At 34.6% G+C, this 20,783-nt stretch overlaps 2 protein-coding genes across 18 annotated transcripts in view; both read left to right on the forward strand.

The window, feature by feature from the left end:
• Positions 1 to 20,783, forward strand: part of LOC127881615 (uncharacterized) — a 136,491-nt gene that overhangs the window by 35,805 nt on the left and 79,903 nt on the right. For 6 of the 16 annotated variants that reach the window (XR_008050174.1, XM_052429656.1, XM_052429648.1 and 3 more), the window contains 3 exons: positions 9,142 to 9,223; positions 9,554 to 9,622; positions 9,876 to 10,214. The exons of 1 other annotated variant lie outside the window; for it this stretch is intronic. The gene's annotated coding sequence lies outside the window, so the exon portion shown is untranslated. Of the gene's footprint in view, positions 1 to 769; positions 792 to 8,836; positions 8,919 to 9,141; positions 9,224 to 9,553; positions 9,623 to 9,875; positions 10,215 to 11,003; positions 11,611 to 20,783 lie in introns of those variants that run through there. 9 more of the 16 variants (XM_052429660.1, XM_052429657.1, XM_052429651.1 and 6 more) reach the window with 7 other exon arrangements.
• LOC127881685 (uncharacterized) overlaps positions 8,786 to 20,783 on the forward strand; it is a 62,037-nt gene continuing 50,039 nt past the window's right edge. For both annotated transcript variants that reach the window (XM_052429791.1, XM_052429789.1), the window contains exon 1: positions 8,786 to 8,854. In XM_052429791.1, coding sequence (XP_052285751.1) covers positions 8,801 to 8,854 — 54 coding nt within the window. In that variant the 5' untranslated portion in view covers positions 8,786 to 8,800. The remainder of the gene's footprint in view (positions 8,855 to 20,783) is intronic.

Consider the following 20,783-nt stretch of genomic DNA (forward strand, 5'->3'; position numbering starts at 1 on the left):
TTACTGACTTATCTATGAAAACAATGTACACAAAGCAATGTATGAATACTTCCTAACTGGCATTTCACATTGCAAATTTTTTTTATTTAATTAATACATGCGATAACATTAGAAAGAGCAATATGTATGTCTTCCTTCCTCTTTGATTACTTTTGTATTTTTTGACGTGGAACATACAAATCAAACAAGCACATTTCCAAATATCGAAATAAACAATTCAATCAGGTTTTAATGTTGTACGTTGAGGAGTGGAGTAATTCTGCCGACAAATGTGCGTCTACAGACGAAAAGAGGTTCATGGTGATTTCCTTCGTTTATTCCATTTTAGATAAATGTTTCGAGCTCAAAATGTCACAACGTCTTTTCAAACTGTTCATTTTAATTATTGCCTGTTGCACTTGTAATAAACAAACGCAGGGCCTTTAATATTCAGTTTTTAAAACAATACAAAACGGTATTAACGATTTAATAATATATCGACGGTGAGTTTTCATAAACAAAAGTCACTTAAATGATCACAGAATGTATAATGTCACTCCATTGTCTATATTATAATAGTGCAATAATAGTAAAAGTGTAATCGTTATAACAAACACAATTTATGCAAACAAAAAGGCAATAGTGTGGGTTATAAACGATTGATGACAATTCGATTCTTCAGAGGGCTCTTACGACCAGCGCACAGCTCTGTAAACATCCGTGTCAACTGATAAGGGTCACCAAGGAGACGTCGTATTATAAATAATCCTATCGTCAGACATATCGCATGTTGGTCGATCTGGTGTTTTTTAGTGAGTCTTTATCTTATTTTTGTTTTGGAAAAGTATTTACTTGTAATTGTTTTATTGCGTGAACACGTTTCGTTGTTTTATTTCTGGTTAGTGCGCACCATGATTCCACCGGCGTTCTTTGTGGCGGTGGTATTTCTTCCGAGTTTCTACGTTGTGCGATGCGATACGCTCGGTACGTAAACTGATGTAATTTTAACTTTGTTTTAATTTCTTTGCATTATTATAGGTATATTAATTCAAACCATACAACGAGTACTACTTCGTTAAAATTATAACCAAACATGAAGAAAGTACATGGTCTTTTCGTAAAGCATTACATAGATAAATATTGTGAGAATATGTTTTTTAAGTATTCTATGACAACAGCAGTAAAACGCATTGTATACAACGTTACATAATAAGTTTTAAATTAAATGCATTGCCAAGGCCATCGATTCAAGCAGATCATCCCATAAAAGTGAGTCTTTTAAAATTGTTAAAAATATTTTCGGATATTACTCTTCACCCGTTGTTCCTTTCTTTCAGATTCATGTAATGCAACGACGTTATGTTCAGATAACACTACAGTTTGTGAAAATGGAATGTGCCACATACGTATGTCAACATAGTCAAAAAATGTTTCTTATATGAGAGCTGGTCGGGTTTGTTCATATTACAGACAATTACGAGCAAACTATGTTAAACATTGTTTTGTAGTTACCCATTACGAGCATTTGAATAGAACGATAAATCTCAATACTTAATGTAAGTCGCATCTCGTAAAATAGTATTATCGTTAAATACTCGTGATGTAAATGGTGCGACATTTGCGTTCTGGTTATCCATGTTCAATGGTCGGTCAAGAGTGCCAAACAGAAACTACAACAACAACTGTCGCCACGACTGTAACAACCGCTTCGTAAAGACCCACAACCGCTGGATCGACCCAGCCAGTTGTCTCTACCCAGACACAGAGTACAACAACGGTACTGCCCACTACTTTGGCATCTACAAGTCCGACGGAGTTAACCACAACAGTTTCAAAAACGGAGGCTACTTTTCCAAGTAAACACTTTTTAAAACATCATTGGTTTTCATGTATAAAAACTAGGGATGGGATTCTAATACAAAAATGATATTCGAATATTCGTTTTCCTTTATTTGAATATATTCGAATATTCGATTTTAGACATAAAATTAAAATGTCCGAACTTACGCCCGTCCGGAGTAAAGTACTGTTACTCATTGCCACACATTACACTTTCAATCGTTTTGTATATGCATTAGTGGAAAATGAGATAGATTTATCACTTTTGAGATCGATACATGATTATTTTTCTCTTTATATTCGCTTAATACATTTAGTTTCATAACAGTTATTTATTTCACATGTTGCCGGTAAACATTACCCTAATTCAGATTTATTTCAATATCCTTTTTGGATTACTTCCCTTATATTATATTTGTTCTTTTCGTTTCGCATTTTTTTTCAGTACGGACTCCAAAACCACGACGATGTCAAAACTTGGATAGAACTTTAATAATATATAAATTATATTCCTCATTTGTACTTTAAAATAAACACAAACAAAACCCTTGTGCACAAGTTGTTTTTTATTTAAACAAAGATAACGTAGCAACAACATACTGGTACACATTCAGACAACATGCATATACGAACTAGTTTTCAAGTTTCGTAATTATTATGTACATGCAGTGTGCATTCACAAAACAGTTAATCGCTATCGTATCTTCAACAATAAACAATACATTCATCTACGCTTCATCCTCGTCAACGTCACAGACATTTACACGGTTTTTGTTCAGAAACACGATGGCATCCACGATGCAACTTGAGAGTCTGTTTCTCAACTTACTGAGCAGTAAGCCGGTTGAACTAAACACCCTTTCGGATGGCACTGACGTCGCGGGCACCGAGAGTACACGTCGGGCTACCACTGCCACCTTTGGGAATCGTGTCTCGTTCTCCCGCCACCACTGCAGAGGATCCATGCCAACGGACTTCTCGTTTACATAGCACTGAAGCTCATCCTCCAGCGTACTCTCCGGTGAGCCAAAGTCCAGGAAGTCCAACTGCGTTTTGATGGGTCTCAATGTCACCGTTGTTTATTGTGAACCTAAGGGGCAAATCGTCCATGCGCGACTCCAACGTATCCTGAGTTATTTTCCGTTGTTTGGACGAGAAGAACGCCAGTTTCTGATAACGCGGGTCCAATAGGGCACCCAATGCAGCCGTTGACCTTGCTGCTTCTTCCGATTCTGGAATCGATGGACCAAATCATCACGGATCGCCTTTTTCACTCGATGAGCGATGGAACTGTCTGTTGAGCAAGATACAAGGCTCTTGGTGACCAATCCACAAACGATCGGATATATTTCCGACACAGACACGTGACTCTCTTTACTCGTGTATGCTGTCGTTAAAATAGAAATTGTAGACGAATCTTGAAAATATTGCGAGTTTGAATGAACGATCTCGACCGTATATTAATTTATTATTGTTACAAAACAAATGTAATTGGTTAATATTTGAGCAACTACATTCTGATAAGATGAATGTATATAATTGCGAGACACCGAACTGTTAATAACACGTGAATTTTCTTCGACAATAGATTAAACGCGGTGTATTAACACCCGTGCAAACTGCCAGATAAAATAAAAAAAGACACTACCCCTCTCATGATACCCTTCAGTATGCCAATTATCATCTCGTTAATTGATGGCAGCTGTTATGCAAACAAAGACGGATGCACTAAAGAAGTCTGCACTGAACAAAAAATATACATTTTTTAAATTTCTTTGCATAACTTTTTTTATTAAAAAAACATATAAATCGATATTCGAATATGAATTTTGGATTCGAATATTCGACCTATTTTCGAATATTCGAATAATCGGTCCCATCCCTAATAAAAACACACGTGAACAGAAATGCCCATGTGTGTTTTGGATACGTTTTTAAGCCTAAATAAAAAAAAATTAAGTTAATTTAAAACGCAAATGTTAAAGCAAGAACTGTTTGTCGCTAGGCGTTTTGCATTAAGGATATTTTCTTCTGTTTATTGCATCGATTGTATGCACACAATATTGCAAATTATACATTGCTCTCTCGTTAAAAAATGGTAATAACAGTAATTTTAATTATTTACGTACATCTTATTATTTATAAAGTATAAGTTTACTTGCAATTATTCAGCGGGAAATGGTAGAAGAAGAAGAAAACGAAGTACACAAGAGTGTATTTCAAACGCAAGTTGTGTGCGCGACCAACAGGGCGATCTGGTGTGCAAATGCAACGGTGGCTACACTCCAGAAAAGTTGTGCAAAGGTACAAAAATATTTTAATAAAATCCGCATAATATGATACGGCGGGATCGCGGGATTTCTCCGATATATTTGCATAAATTGAATAATGCATGTTCCCACTTTTAATATATATATCATTTGTAATGCAACAATAATGTTGTTCGAATCGTCAATAAAAAGGAAGCAGTGTCTGAACTATTTTTTATAAACAAGATCTCAGTGATAATAAACTCGCGCCCGCATAATTGACGAAGTTCAAGTTCATTCGTTACGAGTTTTGGTGTACTTCGATATTCTTTTTCAGCCCCCAAGAACAGTTAAACAATGAAACAAATTATATGTTAAATATAATTATTTTGCCGAGAGTCTTTTCGGAAAATGAGACTATTGTGTTAATAAATTATTTTGTTTAAGCCTTCAAAATACAATTTTTACTTAATCTGCTAAGCCCTAAAATCCATCCGTTTGTTATTCATGTTTTGTTTTTATTTCCATGACTTCTCTTGACTCGAACACATTTTCAAGCGGAATGGTTATAGCATACTTATTATTCGTTTCTTTACCTGACAGTGGTAACAAACGTTCAGGCCTGCATTTTCTTTCCTGAAAACCAAATTACGTGTACATATGTATATAATATGCTTCATGTAAATAATTGTGTTAAACGTTATGTTCATGTTGTTTTTCTCACCAGTATAAAAATTCATTATACTTACAAAATAATGAAGTTATCATATACTGCAAATGCATTTAAGTTAGTTATGTAATAGATACTTAAGTATTTTTTTTATTTCTCATTAATTAGCGCAAGGCCCTTACAATGACGCGAGACATTTGAGAGTGACGGTACTTTCCATTTCCACGGTAACGACAATGGTGCTGTTTCTCATCTAGCAAACCTTTCATCGCTTCAGCGGCTCATTGACTGTTCTTTTGCAAATGACTTTATATCTACAGGATTTATCAGTAGAACACATTTAGCTTGTATCTACATATAACTTTGAAAGTGCATTTATCAATACAGAAAATAACTTTTCAAATGCTGAAATAACTACAGCAGAAACAAACTTGCACAAACTTACGATTTCACAAACGGAGAGCAGAACATTCGAGCTATTTTATTTGCACATTTTTTAAACTTGATCTGGCTTTGAAAGTGCGTGTGCCCCGTGTCTACAAGAGATATCAACGGGAGTGTACATGTATGTGAGTTCCGGTTGTCTGCGCATGCATGATGAAGCCGAAGTGCCGACCAACTGGCAATGCTTGATCAATCGGAACAGGGTGGTCTCCTGTAGGCACTTGAGCGCCACTTTTGGCCGGATTTTTGTGAATAAATGAAATAGACCTATGAATTAAATAGTGTTGTCTTATCTGCCTAATAACTGAACCTTTACATTAAACATTCTCCATGAAATCCGTAATGCCTATATACATGAGCACTATCACACAAATAATGCATACGAATAATAGTCGTATACAGTACTTTTCCATTACTTAATGCAAAGCAAATACATTCGCATTCAATTTCGGTCGTTAATTCTGAAAAAAAAACTGTGGTAAGGTTACAGTTTACGAATACATTTAGATAAGCAATGAAATATTATCTCAAACAAAATGTTCATTTATTGTTCGTTTGGAAGACACGTTTTAAGTAAAAGACACCACTTAAAATACTCTGTTTTGAGACCTAAGTGCAGTCAGAGCACAGAAACACTCGCAAAGGAGGGTTACTCTCAACTATAAAGTAGCTGGAAAAAATGTCGATTAAGAACAGTACACTTTGACAAGTGTCGGGTTCTTTCGAGTTAGATTACACACCTTTTTATTTCTCAAATGCAGAGCCGTTAGTATGCTCTTTAAGAAAATGCGCAGTCATATTGTCCCTACATGCAACATGTCAATTGTATTGTTTTAACTTAATGTTAAGGTTTTACACTAAATTAGATAAGAATTACAATTAGTATATATGTATCATTGATCTTTATGATGGTTTCATTGTGACATATCATGTCCTTATCTAGCTTGAAACACACATACAATACATGTTTATTGACCTTTATCATATATGTTTTTATTGTTTGACGTGCTATACAATTCAGTTCTGAAAACACTCGCACAATATTTTTTGTTTCGTACCACTGAGATTAATTACTTAAGCTCCCTCTTTCCGATTCGACAGTATTACAATTATCGATGTTCAGTCAGTCATCTGATAATATCACCTTAGAAAGAATGTCTGCAATTGTTAGAGAAGTGTAATACTGTAAATTTAAACCCGAAAAATTTAAAGTGAAAACAAGAAGGTTGAGACGGCCTTAGATCGCTTGTCTGTATTATAAATTCGTGAGAAGAACATGTGTTCAAAGTTATTTAACTTAAAATGTTTACATTAATTACGTGACTAGAGGCCTGGTCGATCAGTTTTAAGTCAAGATGCATGATCTGGACATTCACACTTATATAGTGCCACCCAATTTTCTTTCCCTAAACGAACTTTAACAACCCGTTTGTTTATTATCAAGTAACATTTGCGGACTAACGTGGGACGGAAAGAAATCGTAAAAGTTCAACTTCGTCTACCGTAAGAAACTGGCAAAGTTTAATTGTGTATGTTTAACAGTGAAACGGAACTTCTTCCTACATAGTTTTAAATACGGGCAGACAGCCGGCCATATATACGTCCATAATATTTGCCTTCATTCATTCCATTTTTTTAAGACAAATATACCGATCTCTATACCTCTTTTTAATGTTTATTACCGGCTGTTTCACGTGTATGTTCACTTATAATCAATAGAAAACGTCAGACCCATGCAGTGCTGTAACGTGTAAAATCCGCTCGATACATTATCGATGATGAGTTTTGATAAACTTAATAGCAAATCCGAATTGTATTTACTATTGGAAAGATCACTAAAATTCTCACCAAGTGCATCGTTTCATTTTTTTTCAATATATTTAATATTGAAATTATACCAAAACGTGTTTCTTTAGAACAAACAAATCTAATGCAAACAAAACCGCAATATTTTGAGGTATAAATTATTGATGACAACTCGTTCTTTACATTACCCTTTAAAAGACCAACACACAGCTGCGTAAACATGTTTATTACCGGCTGTTTCACGTGTATGTTCACTTATAATCAATAGAAAACTTCAGACCCATGCAGTGCTGTAACGTGTAAAATCCGCTTGATACATTATCGATGATTAGTTTTGATAAACTAAGTAGCAAATCCGAATTGTATTTACTATTGGAAAGATCACTAAAATTCTCACCAAGTGCATCGTTTCAATTTTTATCCCCACGCTTTTTGAAAAAAAGGTGGGGATATTGTGGTGATCTCCGCCGTCCGTCCGTCTGTCCGTCCGTCTGTCCGTCTGTCCGTCCGTCCTGGCCACTATCTCCTCCTACACTAAAAGCACTAGAACCTTGAAATTTACACACATGGTAGCTATGAGCATATGTGCGACCCTGCACTATTTGGAATTTTGTTCTGACCCCTGGGTCAAAAGTTATAGGGGTTGGGGTGGGGCCGCGTCAGAAATTATCACTCATTTTTTTAGGTTATTTTACATTTACTTCTTTATTTCTACACCGATTCACTTCAAATTGATACTGGACCTCACCTATGACAATACGGTCAATCTCAACCATGCATGGCCCCATTCCCAACCCTGGGGCGCCCCGCCCACATAGGCCACACCCACCAAAAATTTCCATTTACTATAATTTTTTCATTTCTACACGGATTCACTTCAAATTGATACTGAACTTTTGTTATGACATTAGGGTCAATCTCAACTATGCATGGCCCCAATCCCAACCCTGGGGCGCCCGCCCACATAGGCCACACCCACCAAAAAATTCCATTTACTATAATTTTTTCATTTCTACACGGATTCACTTCAAATTGATACTGAACTTCTCTTATGACATTAGGGTCAATCTCAACTATGCATGTTCCCATAACCAACCCTGGGGCCCCGCCCACATAGACCACACCCACCCAAAATTGCCTTTACTATAATTTCTTCATTTCTACACCGATTCACTTCAAATTGATATTGAACTTCTCTTATGACAATACAGTCAATCTCAACTATGCATGGCCCCATTACCAACCCTGGGGCGCCCCGCCCACATAGACCACACCCACCCAAAATTGCCTTTTACTATAATTTCTTCATTTCTACACCGATTCACTTCAAATTGATACTGAACCTCTCTTATGACAATACGGTCAATCTCAACTATGCATGGCCCCATTACCAACCCTGGGGCGCCCTGCCCACATATGTCACACCCACCCAAAATTGCCTTTTACTATAACTTCTTCATTTCTACACCAATTCACTTCTAATTGATGATGAACTTCTCTTATGACAATACGGTCAATCTCAGCTATGCATGGCCCCATTACCAACCCTGGGGCACACCTAGGTCAAACATTCGGCGTGGGGATACGCGTCGGCCTCTGCCGCGCCATTTCTAGTTTTCAATATATTAATATTGAAATTATACCAAAACGTGTTTCTTTAGAACAAACAAATCTAATGCAAACAAATCCGCAATATTGTGAGGTATAAATTATTGATGACAACTCGTTCTTTACATTACCCTTTAAAAGACCAACACACAGCTGCGTAAACATCCTTGTCAAGTGATAAGGGTCACCAAGGAGACGTCGAATTATGAATAGTCATATCTCCAGACATAACGCAGATAAGTCGTCCTGGTGTTTGATAGTGCGTCGATTTGCCTTTTTTTATAAATAATTTGGAATAGAAATTACATGTAATGGATGTTTAGGTTTTGTTAATTGCGAATGAAACGCTGTTTTATTAGATGGTCGCTTTAGGGACCGTCTAAAGTGCTTAGTGTAAAATTATCTCCCGACATTACGCAGATAAGAAGACCTTGTGTTTGATATGACATTTTATTTTGTGTGACATAATTTTGAATAGAAATACATGTAATGGTTGTTTAGGTTTGTTTCATTGTGTGTGTACTTAACGTTGTTTTATTTCTTTAGGTGCGCGACATGATTCCATCGGCGTTCTTGGTGGCGGTGGTATTTCTGTCGTGTTGCTACATTGTGCGATGTAATTTGCAAAGTACGTAAACCAATATATTTTTAACTTCGTTTTAATGTTTTAATGACCGAATTGAAGGTATATTACGTATACTCTGACACGCGTATAACTCCGTCCAAATGTTCAAATAAAATTAAGCACTTTGATGTTTTCTTAATTTATTTACTATTTTTCATTATTATATATATTAGGAAAATACTCAATAACCTTTTATCAAAAATTATTCCAATGCAGCATCAGTAGAATTAATTAAATACGAATGTCAAAACCATCGATTCCCGTGGATCATTTCTTAAACATTGAAAATACATTTGCGGACGTTATTCTTTATTAGGTTATCTTTTCTTTCAGGTTCATGTAATTCAGCGGTAAATTGTGCAGATAATACCACAGTTTGTGAAACTGATTTCTGTCATATACGTAAGTCTTTATTAATTATACGGAAGTATTTATTCAGTTTAATTTTACATATAAAACAAAGGACCTCGAAAATTACATTTGTTATAGAACACGTATATGTAATGAATGCTAAGCAGTGAAATAAACTAATATATTTAAACACACGCATCGGTTTTCTCTTATTTAAAGATCATTGTCTTGTCTTACTCATTAAATAAAGTTGGTAACATTTAAATTCATGTTTAGTTATGAATTGTTTCGTACCAATGTTCAGAGGCCGGTCAAATATGCACAGAAGAAACTACAACAACCGTCGCAATAACTTTAACAACACCTGCCCAAACAATCACAACCACTAGACCAACCCAGCCAGGTGCAACTTCCCAATCATCGAATACTACTGCGGCACCAACAACTACTACGACAACATTAACTACTACAGCAACAACAACTTCTACGACTACTACAACATAGGGAGCCGGCAAGCGAAAAAAGCGCAGTACTGGCCTACAGCAGTGTGTTTCAAACGCAAGTTGTGTATCAGGCAAACAAACCACACTGGTCTGCGCTTGTAATGATGGCTATACTGCAGATAATGGAAAGTGCAACAAAGGTACAATAAAAACTAACATCACAACGCGTGTAGTATTAAATGGACATATCGACAGTATATTTCTCCGATATATAGTCATACATTAAAAAATGCATGTTCCCACTTTTGACTCACATATTTCAATATTGCGGCAATAATATAATGATAATTGTTAATGTTAAATGGAAACGGTGTCCAAATTATTGTCCAATGTTTCGGTGGAGATTCGAACTAGCGCCCACAAAATCTGCGAAATTCAATTTCATTCATAATGACTTTACCATGTTTAACTATATTTTTCCCAGAGCCAGAGAACAGTGTCTCAAGGGCAATTTTGTATATTTATAAACATATAATTCTAGTGAAAGTCTCATTTGGAAAATCATACAAACTTGATAATCAATCAATTCGTATTATCCTATAAACGCCACTTTAACAAAATTGGCTAAGCCCCCAAATCCATTCGGTTTATATGCACGTTTTATGTTTATTTCAACGACCACTTTTTAATCAAACACATTCACAAGCGGATGTTGTATTTCCCGCTAATTAATTATCTCTTTACTTTACACTTGAGTGAACATGTTGGGACTGCATTTTTCAATAAGATTAACAAACTGCTTCTATAAGTACCTATTAAATAAGCGTGTTTAACGTTATGTGCATATGTTTCACAATTATATAGAATATATCGTTTACATATTATCCTTACAAATAAGTTGTGCTCAAAACCCGAAACATCAATTGCTAATGCATTCAAATAAGTTATATAATATTTAAATGAGTCTACTCTTTTAAAATAATCTTCAGATCCTGACAACGGCGCAGGACATTTGAGAATGACGAAATTCTTCATTGTTATGGTGACGACAGTTCTGCTGTTACTCATCTAGAAAACCCTTCATCTGCAGTGGTCCATTGACTTGTCGGACGATTGTCTGCCGTTTGTAAATAACTCTATATCTTTAGGATTTGTCGTGGAAAAAAATATTTGTAAAAAATTAAATCTAAACCAGTCGTGTACTGTAGACCGCATTTAGTTTGTATCTGCATATCCCTTTCAAAGATCATTTATAAATACAGACAATATATTTTTCAAACGCTAAAACAACTACAACAGATACAAAATTTCACAATGTAACGATTTCACATACAGAGAGCAGACACTTCAAACGGTGTGATCTGCACATAATTGATGCCTGATCTGACTTTGAAAGTGCGTGTGCCCTGTGTCTACAGAATATGTCATAGAGAGTGTACATGTATGGGAGTTACGGTTACCTGCGCATGCCTGATGAAGCCGTTGTGCCGACCTACTGGCAAAGCTAGATCAACCAGAACAGTGTGGTTTCTTGCAGGCACTTGAGCGCCACTTTTAGCCGATTTCTTTATTTAACGAATAAAAGAGATAAACCTACATACCAAACCGTGTTGTCATATCCACCTTTTAACCGAGCCTTCGTATTATACATGTTCCTCGAACCCAGTTAAACCTCTACAAATAAGTACTGACTATCAAAAAACAATTTATACAACCGATGCTCGTATACAACTTTTTTTCTAACATTCAAAGTTTAAAGATACATTCGCATTCGGTTGCAGTCTTAATTTTCTAAGTATTAACGCATTGTGGTTTTGTTACAGTATACGAATAAATTCAGCTAATGTAATATTATAGTCTCTAAAACAAATCATCTTAATTTACTCTAAGATATATTTAAATAAAACACATTGGTTATGATATTCTTTTGTTCAACCTGAGTTCAGTGAGAAAGTTGATGTTCACACAGAAATCACTGACATGTTTTTTAATATAGAAATTGAAGTGCGAAACTCGCGCAAATGAGATTTACTCTCAACCATGTATCAGCTTGAAAACATGTTGAAAAAAGTTCACTTTGATTAATGCTGAATTCCATATTGTCTGCTTATACACCGTCGCAAAAAAGTCACGGCTGTATTGCGGATTGTGAATTTTAAATTCATGTTTGCTCCCCTTTCATTCAGCAACTAATGGGCGATGGCATTTATTCAGACGTTATGTTTACCATTTTGAAACGTATAAGAAGATTTTAATTTGCTTCTAGGCATTTGACGTTACCAAATATGACTCCAGGGGCATGAACCTAATCAAATACATGACTACTTAGCAAAGTAATATCAAAGCGCTGAAGGCACTGATGTTGTTCGCTTTTGCATAATCAAAGACGCAACTCATTTTTCAAAATTATGCTATAGCTTTTTTAAACGCAACAACAACATGTCTCTTTTTTTAACGTTCTGAAAGCATTTAAAATATGATGAAAATGGTTTAATGAAAATCAGTTAATATAAAATAAAATTTGCAATCACCATCATATTAAATGAATATTGTTGGAATATCGAATACCTATCACACGAAGAATATAATTTCATGTTGGAAATTCCTTTTACAAAACTTTTTTGACACCATATACAATTCAAAATATACAATAAGATAATTGATGAAAATAAAAAATAAAAATAAATCTGCGAGCAATAGTTTTCGTCTCACGAAGTAGGTAGTCATAGAGACAGAACTGTTTACCCTTACTTTGTTGTTGATGCATTACGTGTTACCCTAGTAGTTCACACGTTGTCAACCAGTATCTTACCTTTACACTGGTCAAGAACACTCGTGTGCTTTTTCGGCATAGCTGTTTTACCCAGCTTTTTACCTTAAATGACTTCTACATAACGCCAGCAGGCACGAATGAATACATTCGAATATTATACAGGCCGATTCGAGAGGAATCTGAAAACTATAATATCAGATAAGAGGGTTTCCACGGCACTAGATCGCTTGTGTTAAGAATTTGAGAGAAGAAATCTGTTTTGAAGTAATTAGCCTAAAAAATTAAATGAATTGAAAATACTGTTCCTTTTTGCTGCTGGAACAAAGAGCTATTTCAAACCAAATATGATAATGGCATTATAAACTTTTTTAAGTTTTGCATACTTTTTCATGAATAAATATCATTTTATATTGTTAAATAAATGGTAAAATGTCAGCATATCTACATTTAAAGTGAAATTATAAGTGAGAAAGAAAATTGTGGTGAGTTGAATTTACATTCTCTTATCAAATTTTCTAACGTCAATTTCGTTTAATCAATACTTTTGACCTTCTTGATAATGAACACGAAAAGCCTTAAAAGCAAAAATGTATTTCCGTAACACCTTGTCTATCTTGACTGATGTTCACGTAGGTATAACAGTACAACTGGCCGATGATTTATTGCCCACATGTAGTCATCTATCAGGGGGTGGGAGTAAGCGAATAATGACTGTGATGTGATGTGTAGATTTTCAATGCCAAATTACGCAGAGGAGTTTCTACAGCAAATAGACAAAACATGTACAGACGAATGACTCGCGTCTTGAACTCATACCAGAGTACCAGGATAACCATACATCGCTCACCTGTGTTCAGTATTAAGAGAGAAAAACGTTTTATATGTGTGTCTCGAGGTTTTGCCTGTTGTTACGCCATGTATAGTTCGGACAAACTGTTTAAAGAAAAGCTTTACATTACATAACAAACATCACACATCCACGCAATAATGTGAATTATACATTATTGATGATACTCGTTTATGGCCCTTATAACGATCAACACACAGCTGCGTAAACATCCTTATCAACTGATATGGGCCGCCGAGGAGAATTCGTATGATAAATAGTCTTTATTATTGTTATTATTTTATTAGCTTATGTTTTATTTTAGGTCCATGTAATGCAACGTTAGAATGTGAAAATAGTACCACTGTTTGTGAGAATGATTTCTGTAATATACGTAAGTCTTTATACAGTATATGGTAGTGTTTTATAATTATCCATAAATAACAATAGAACAGCGGTCTTGCAACACTCGTTAAATAAAGTTAGCGAAATTTGAGTTCTTGTTTATTTATGATTTTTTTTCGTACCCATGTTCAGTGGCCGGTCAAGTATGCACAATTGAAACTGCATCAACCGTCGCAACAACTGTAACAACAATCACAACCGCTTGACCAATCCAGCCAGGTGCAACTTCCCAAGCATCGAAATCTACCTCGGCACAAACAACTTCTGCGGCAACAACAACTATTTCGACAACTACAAATACTACGGATTTAACAACTACTAGTAAGTGTACCACGTGTCATCCTAATTTCGGTGGTTAAGTATTACAAAATATGTATGATCATTATTGATGTTTTTGATACTTTGTTAACTTGTTCAAACTATAGCAACATCAGGCACCGGCAAGCGAAAAAAGCGCAGTACTGGCCTACAGGAGTGTGTTTCAAACGCAAGTTGTGTATCAGGCAAACAAACAACACTGGTATGCGCGTGTAATGATGGCTATACTACAGATAATGGAAAGTGCAACAAAGGTACAATAATCACTAACAGCACAACGCGTGTAGTATTAAATGGACATATCGACAGTATATTTCTCCAAAATATAGACATACATATTATTGATATAGCAGCAATAATATTATGATACTCGTTAATGTAAAATGGAAACTTTGTCCAAATTATTTTCCAAAACGTTTCCGTTGAGATTCGAACTATCGCCCACAAAATCTGCGAAGTTCAATTTCATACATAATTACTTTACAATGTTCAACTATATTTTTTCCAGAGCCAGAGAACAGTGTCTAAAGGGCATTTTTTAATTTATAAACATATAATTCTAGTGAAAGTCTTATTCGGAAAATCACACCAACTTGATAATCAATCAATTCGTATTATCATATAAATGGCACTTTAACCAAATTGGCTTAGCCCCCAAATCGATTCGTTTTCTATGCACGTTTTATGTTTATTCCAACAACCCCTTTTTAATAAAACACATTATTTTTAAGAGTATGTTTTATTTCCCGCTTATTATTTATCTCTTTTATTGTACGCTTGTGTTTACATTTCGGGACTGCATTTTTCAAGGTAATTAAAACACTGCTTGAATAAGCTCTTATTAAATAAGTGCGTTAAACGTTATTTGCATATGTTTGACAATTATATAGAACATATCGTAAACTTATTATCATTACAAATAAGCTATGCTCAAAGCCCGAAACATGAATTGCAAATGCATTCAAGTAAGTTATATTATATATAAATGAGTTTATTTTTACCACTAATCTTCAGATCCTGGCAATGGCGCAGGGCCATTGAGAGTGACGGAACTTTTCACTGTCATGGTGACGACAGTGCTGCTGTTTCTCATCTAGAAAACCCTTCATTGCTGCACTGGTCTATTGACTTGTCGGTATCATTACCTGTCGTTTGTAAATAACTCTATATCTTTAGGATTTGTCATGGAATAAATATTTTATAAACACTTACATCAAAACCAGTCGTGTAAAGTAAACCACCTTTAGTTTGTATCTGCATATCACTTTGAAAGTTCATTTATCAATGCAGAAAATATCTGTTTAAACGCTTAACCAACTACAACAGAAACAAAATTTCACAAAATTACTGTGTCTCTAACCGAGAACAGACACTTCGAGCGGTGTGATTTGTACAATAGTGATGCAAGATCTGGCTTTTAAAGTGCGTGTACCCTGTGTCTACAGACTATGTCACCGAGAGTGTACATGTATGAGAGTTCCGGTTATCTGCGCATTCCTGATGAAGCCGTTGTGCAGACCAATTGGCGATGCCAGATCAACCAGAACAGTGTGGTTTCTTGTAGACACGTGAGAGCCACTTTTGGTCGGAGTCTTTATTTAAAGAATAAAAGAGATATATCTACATACTAAATAATGTTGTCATATCTGCCTATAAACCGAGCCTTCGTATTATACATGTTCCTCGAACCCAGTTAAACCTCTACAAATACGTACTGACTATCCAAAAAACAATTTGTACAACCGATGCTTGTATACAACTTTTGTTCTAACATTCAAAGTTTAAAGATACATTCGCATTCGGTTGCAGTTTTAATTTCCTAAGTATTAACGCACTGTGTTTGTTACAGTCTACGATAAAATTCAGATAATGCAATAGGATAGTCTCTTAAACAAATCATCTTAATTTACTCTAAGATATATTTAAGTAAAATACACTGGTTATGATATTCTTTTGTTCAACCTTCAGTTAGACCGTTGATGCTCACACAGAAATCACCTAAAGGATTTTTAAATTGGAAACTGCTTTACGACACTCGCGCAAATGAGGTTTACTCTCAACTATGCAGTAGATTGAAAACATATTGAAAAACAGTTCGTTTTGAAAAATGCCAAAATAACCTCTTGACTGATGATACACCGTTGCTATTTTGGATTTACATTTTATTTTGCGCTAAATAACGTAATGATTGGAATTTGTATATTGTGATATTGTCATGGTGTCATGGTTACAAATCATATCCTTATCTAGCTTAAAGCGCACATCCAAACAACATTTGTTGACCTTTATTATTGTTATGTTGTTAATGGTTTCAAATGCTAGTCGATTCCGTTCTGGTTACAATTGTAAATATATATTTTTCTCATGCCACCTAGATTACTAAGGACGTCAGCTTTAAAATGCATTAAGCGAACATACATTTTTACAGCCTCTTAAACAAACGTATTTTCCAAACAACTTCGTACCCTCTATGTGTGTTTGTATTTGGTCTCTAAAGTGTGAATCAATTATATATCTTAACAATCAAGCAGACGCACGCATTCATGGCGAACAGTTAAATGTAAATACAATAGTAATATTTATATAAACAAAAACAACAATAATTATTACAGATAAGTAAAATAGTACGCACAAAAAACAGCTGTCGCCAACTTCATCTCAAATAACAATTTCGTGTAGACCATATGAAACTGATGTATTAAGAGTTGCCATCGAATTGTTTCGCTTTCTTATCACTATTTGATGTTAAAGATTACAAAAAAAATCAATGGTCTGACAAACATTAGCAAACCAATAAAATGTCTGTATATATGATACAAATGGTGGTGCCATAGATTTTTTATTGTAACAAGCAAGCGTTAGTTGTTTACAATATTAATGTCTATGTATCTAGTTTGTGCTTGCCGAACTCTAAACATATTTATATACATGTACATGCATTGTGTATCCAATTGCCACTTTCTCGTCATAACACAACTATTAATAGAATGTTTAACAAATCTAAATAACACTCATAAGGACGTTGTTAGTTATTTTAAAACATTCGTGCGAGCACGAACTGGTATAAATTTCTGTATGATGAAAACTCTCGCATAGGCGCAATAAGCAATTTGTGTTGTCCATTTGCAAGTATATGATTTACTAGTATTCGCCAACGGAACAGAAAAACCTAAACACTATTGAATGGGAAAAGGACTGTTTGTACAGTCTGTGTCTAAATACAGAACAGAACAGAATCGTTTATCCAGACTTAAGCATGTCAAGCGCATCGTCATTTACAATCGTATACAGTAACAGCATGAAGTAAATACAAACAAAAATATAATCATTACGAAGAAAGATCAATTTACAATATAAGGAGTAAACATGTTATCGTATTTTCGTGAGAATGTAATAATATAATTTCAAACGTAATAAATACACCTTGATAGGGAATACACTGTTGAGTTTCACATTACACCGATAGCAAAATGATAAACAGGACCATATCATTTGTAGGAAATGTTCACAGTGCCATCACTAATAGATTCCAAAATAAAACATGTACAGTTGAAACAAATAACAAACATAAACAAAACAATACGTACAATATGCGCATGTGTCTGATAATCATTTCGTTACTACTTACACCCATGTCATTTTTCAGGATAGTTTGCACGTGAATATTGCGCTCAATGTTTACATATCCGTTTTCCTCATAAAGCACACGATTTCACGACACTTGCCGGTTAATGTTTTATATATGTTCAAGTCGAAAACAATTTACCGGCAAACAACGTAATTGTATTTTTTAATCAATTTATTTTCAAACGCGTATACTTTTTGGTTATTTAAAAAAACAATCCTTTTGCGGTGAAACACAAAAGGGAGGTCACTGTCCAATCTATTCGGGCAAAAATTGTAAGAGTTATATTCCTTGAATTCGATAATACTTCCTTTGAATGAATGCATATATTTAAACAAAAAATGGCACAAATACACGATTATGTCGCAAATTTCATTTGTACTCACATTTTATTCAGCGACTGTAATAAGTGTTACAATATTTTCATACGTTAGGCTTATATATTTTGAAACGTTTCAGATGAATTTATTTTAATTCAAGTAAATGCATACCCATTTAGGCGGCACATTGACATCCTAAGGGCAGACCACACAGACGACTACTTTACAATTTTACATTGATAGAGGATATTGTAAGTGTGATTTTTTTATTATCTTAATCAGTCCTAATTACCTAAATATTTAACCAATTGGACAGATTTCAGCAACATTGAAATATGGTAATCCAATGATTATTTATGTGATGTTTAGACAAAATCTCCATAACTGTTTAGGAGGATATGTCGTTTGAATGAAAAGTTCAAATACGACAAGAAAAACTCTCATCTGGAACCCACAACGATAGTGATTTGCCAAGAATCGAGACGCCTTGAGGAAGCTGGTCGGTATGTCCCAGACGGTACCACATGCAACAGTGGGATAATATGATATGATCTTGACCTTGGAAATTAAGGATATGAATTTGCCGAGCGATATGTCGTCTTCACATTCGAAAATGTGTGGCAATCATTTAAAAAAATGTCCTTAAGGGAAATAAATTTACAGTCCGAACAAGGGTAGTATACCTACATTTAAACATGGTGTGATCTTGATCTACGATCCTGAAGGTCTAGCACATAGCACGCCGTCTCATGGTGGTGAAATATTGGTGAAATATTTATTACAAGCTCCCGATGAATGATAAAGATATGCTCCTAAGTGTGAAAGTTTGCCTAAATTTGACATAACTTCACCTGGTTCGAGCGATATTAATTAATACATGTAGTCAACATTCATACAAAATAATATACTTTTGGTTGCCATATATACGTTTCTTAATATTTATTTTTGTATAAAAATGTGTTCATCCAAAATGTATTATCAGTTAAGGTAAATACGTTAAATATACTTACACTCAATTATCGATCTACGTTCAAATTATATGAAGATCAAAACAATAAAACACTTGCAGAAATCTTAAAATGTGCTGCTTTAGTTTACGTACACGCTTCGAAACGTATAGCATAATATGCTTCAGTAATGAAACTAATCACTTAACACAAAAATAAAAAAATAAAAAAATGTACAATTTCACACTCAAAGATTTTTTATTAGGACGTTAGAACGAATACCAAAATGATACAAGGTGAGTTATAATGATAATTTTTCAACGGCTTTACGAATGTCACCTGAGGTCAGCTTAGCACTTGAAAATCATTCTTAAAATATCGTTGAAGACCTTGATCAGAGTTTAACAAAATAGAAACAAACACATATGAACCGAAAACAAAAATAATTGAAAGGATAACAATCGCAAAAATATATATTTAGATGATTTATTGAATTATTTTTTACAATTCCTAAAGGACGAATGTGTGTGTCGTCGCAAATTAAACAAGACATTCGTCTGATAAGAATGTCTCCTTCAAATATTGAAGCGAACCTCACTCAGTTTACTGTAAATTTACTGTTACGGTCTGAATAAACAGTGTAAACGTGCACAAGCAGAACTGAATGCAAATATAGGACACGATCAATGCATAATATACATAATGCAGAATCGATGGGGTTGACAAGGGTTTACACACGGGCTGGACAGAATGAAAACACACCGTTAAGAACTTTATATTTTCAAATATCTCAAGTTATTGAAAAACTTTAATGACAAGTTTTCTTGCAGTATGTGCCGGTATCTTACGCTTTAAGAATACATTATCGAATACGTCTGAAATCGGTGACACAATTTCACGTTGCTTGCAGCATAACCGTGTAAAGGAATTTTTTACATATACAATTTTTGGCGAAGAACACAGGTTTATTAAATACATTAATTCTGATGTGTTTCAAATTGCCATCAGCCGCATAGAAATTGTATTTAATGCACCCGTTGAAATCATTAAGAAAACATGTTTTAAAAAGTTGAAAAAAGCACCAGTTACCGGTGTGTTTACGTTGATTTACATCCATTTGTGAACCCCATAAAGTCACGTGATCCTGTAATTTATGCATTTGGAGTTCACGAGTGCTAGATAATTTTTGTTGAGCTGAACAAAATCCAATGAAATTGGGGACATACACATCTGGGAGGTCGCTGAATGAGAACATCGTTAAATTATCCTGAAACATTTTTTTTTCTGAGAAAACTTACCAGCATTAATCTGTACAGTATTTGTAATTAAATAAACATTTACCGCTAGCAATTTTCAATAAAATAAACACTCATTGAAAAATTAAAATGTCCCCTCTTTTCAAGCAGGCCCCAGCTTACAGTATTTTTAAATTCAATCTTAAAATTGTCTTGTTTGCTTTATTACATTGATCACTTACAAAGACAAAAAGCTACACGTTATTTGAATAAATGTTCTATGTTCTACGTCACATAACTCTGCCACAATAGGTTGACAT

The sequence above is a fragment of the Dreissena polymorpha genome, chromosome 5, assembly GCF_020536995.1.
Source record: "Dreissena polymorpha isolate Duluth1 chromosome 5, UMN_Dpol_1.0, whole genome shotgun sequence".
NCBI classification, from domain to species: Eukaryota; Metazoa; Mollusca; class Bivalvia; order Myida; family Dreissenidae; genus Dreissena; species Dreissena polymorpha.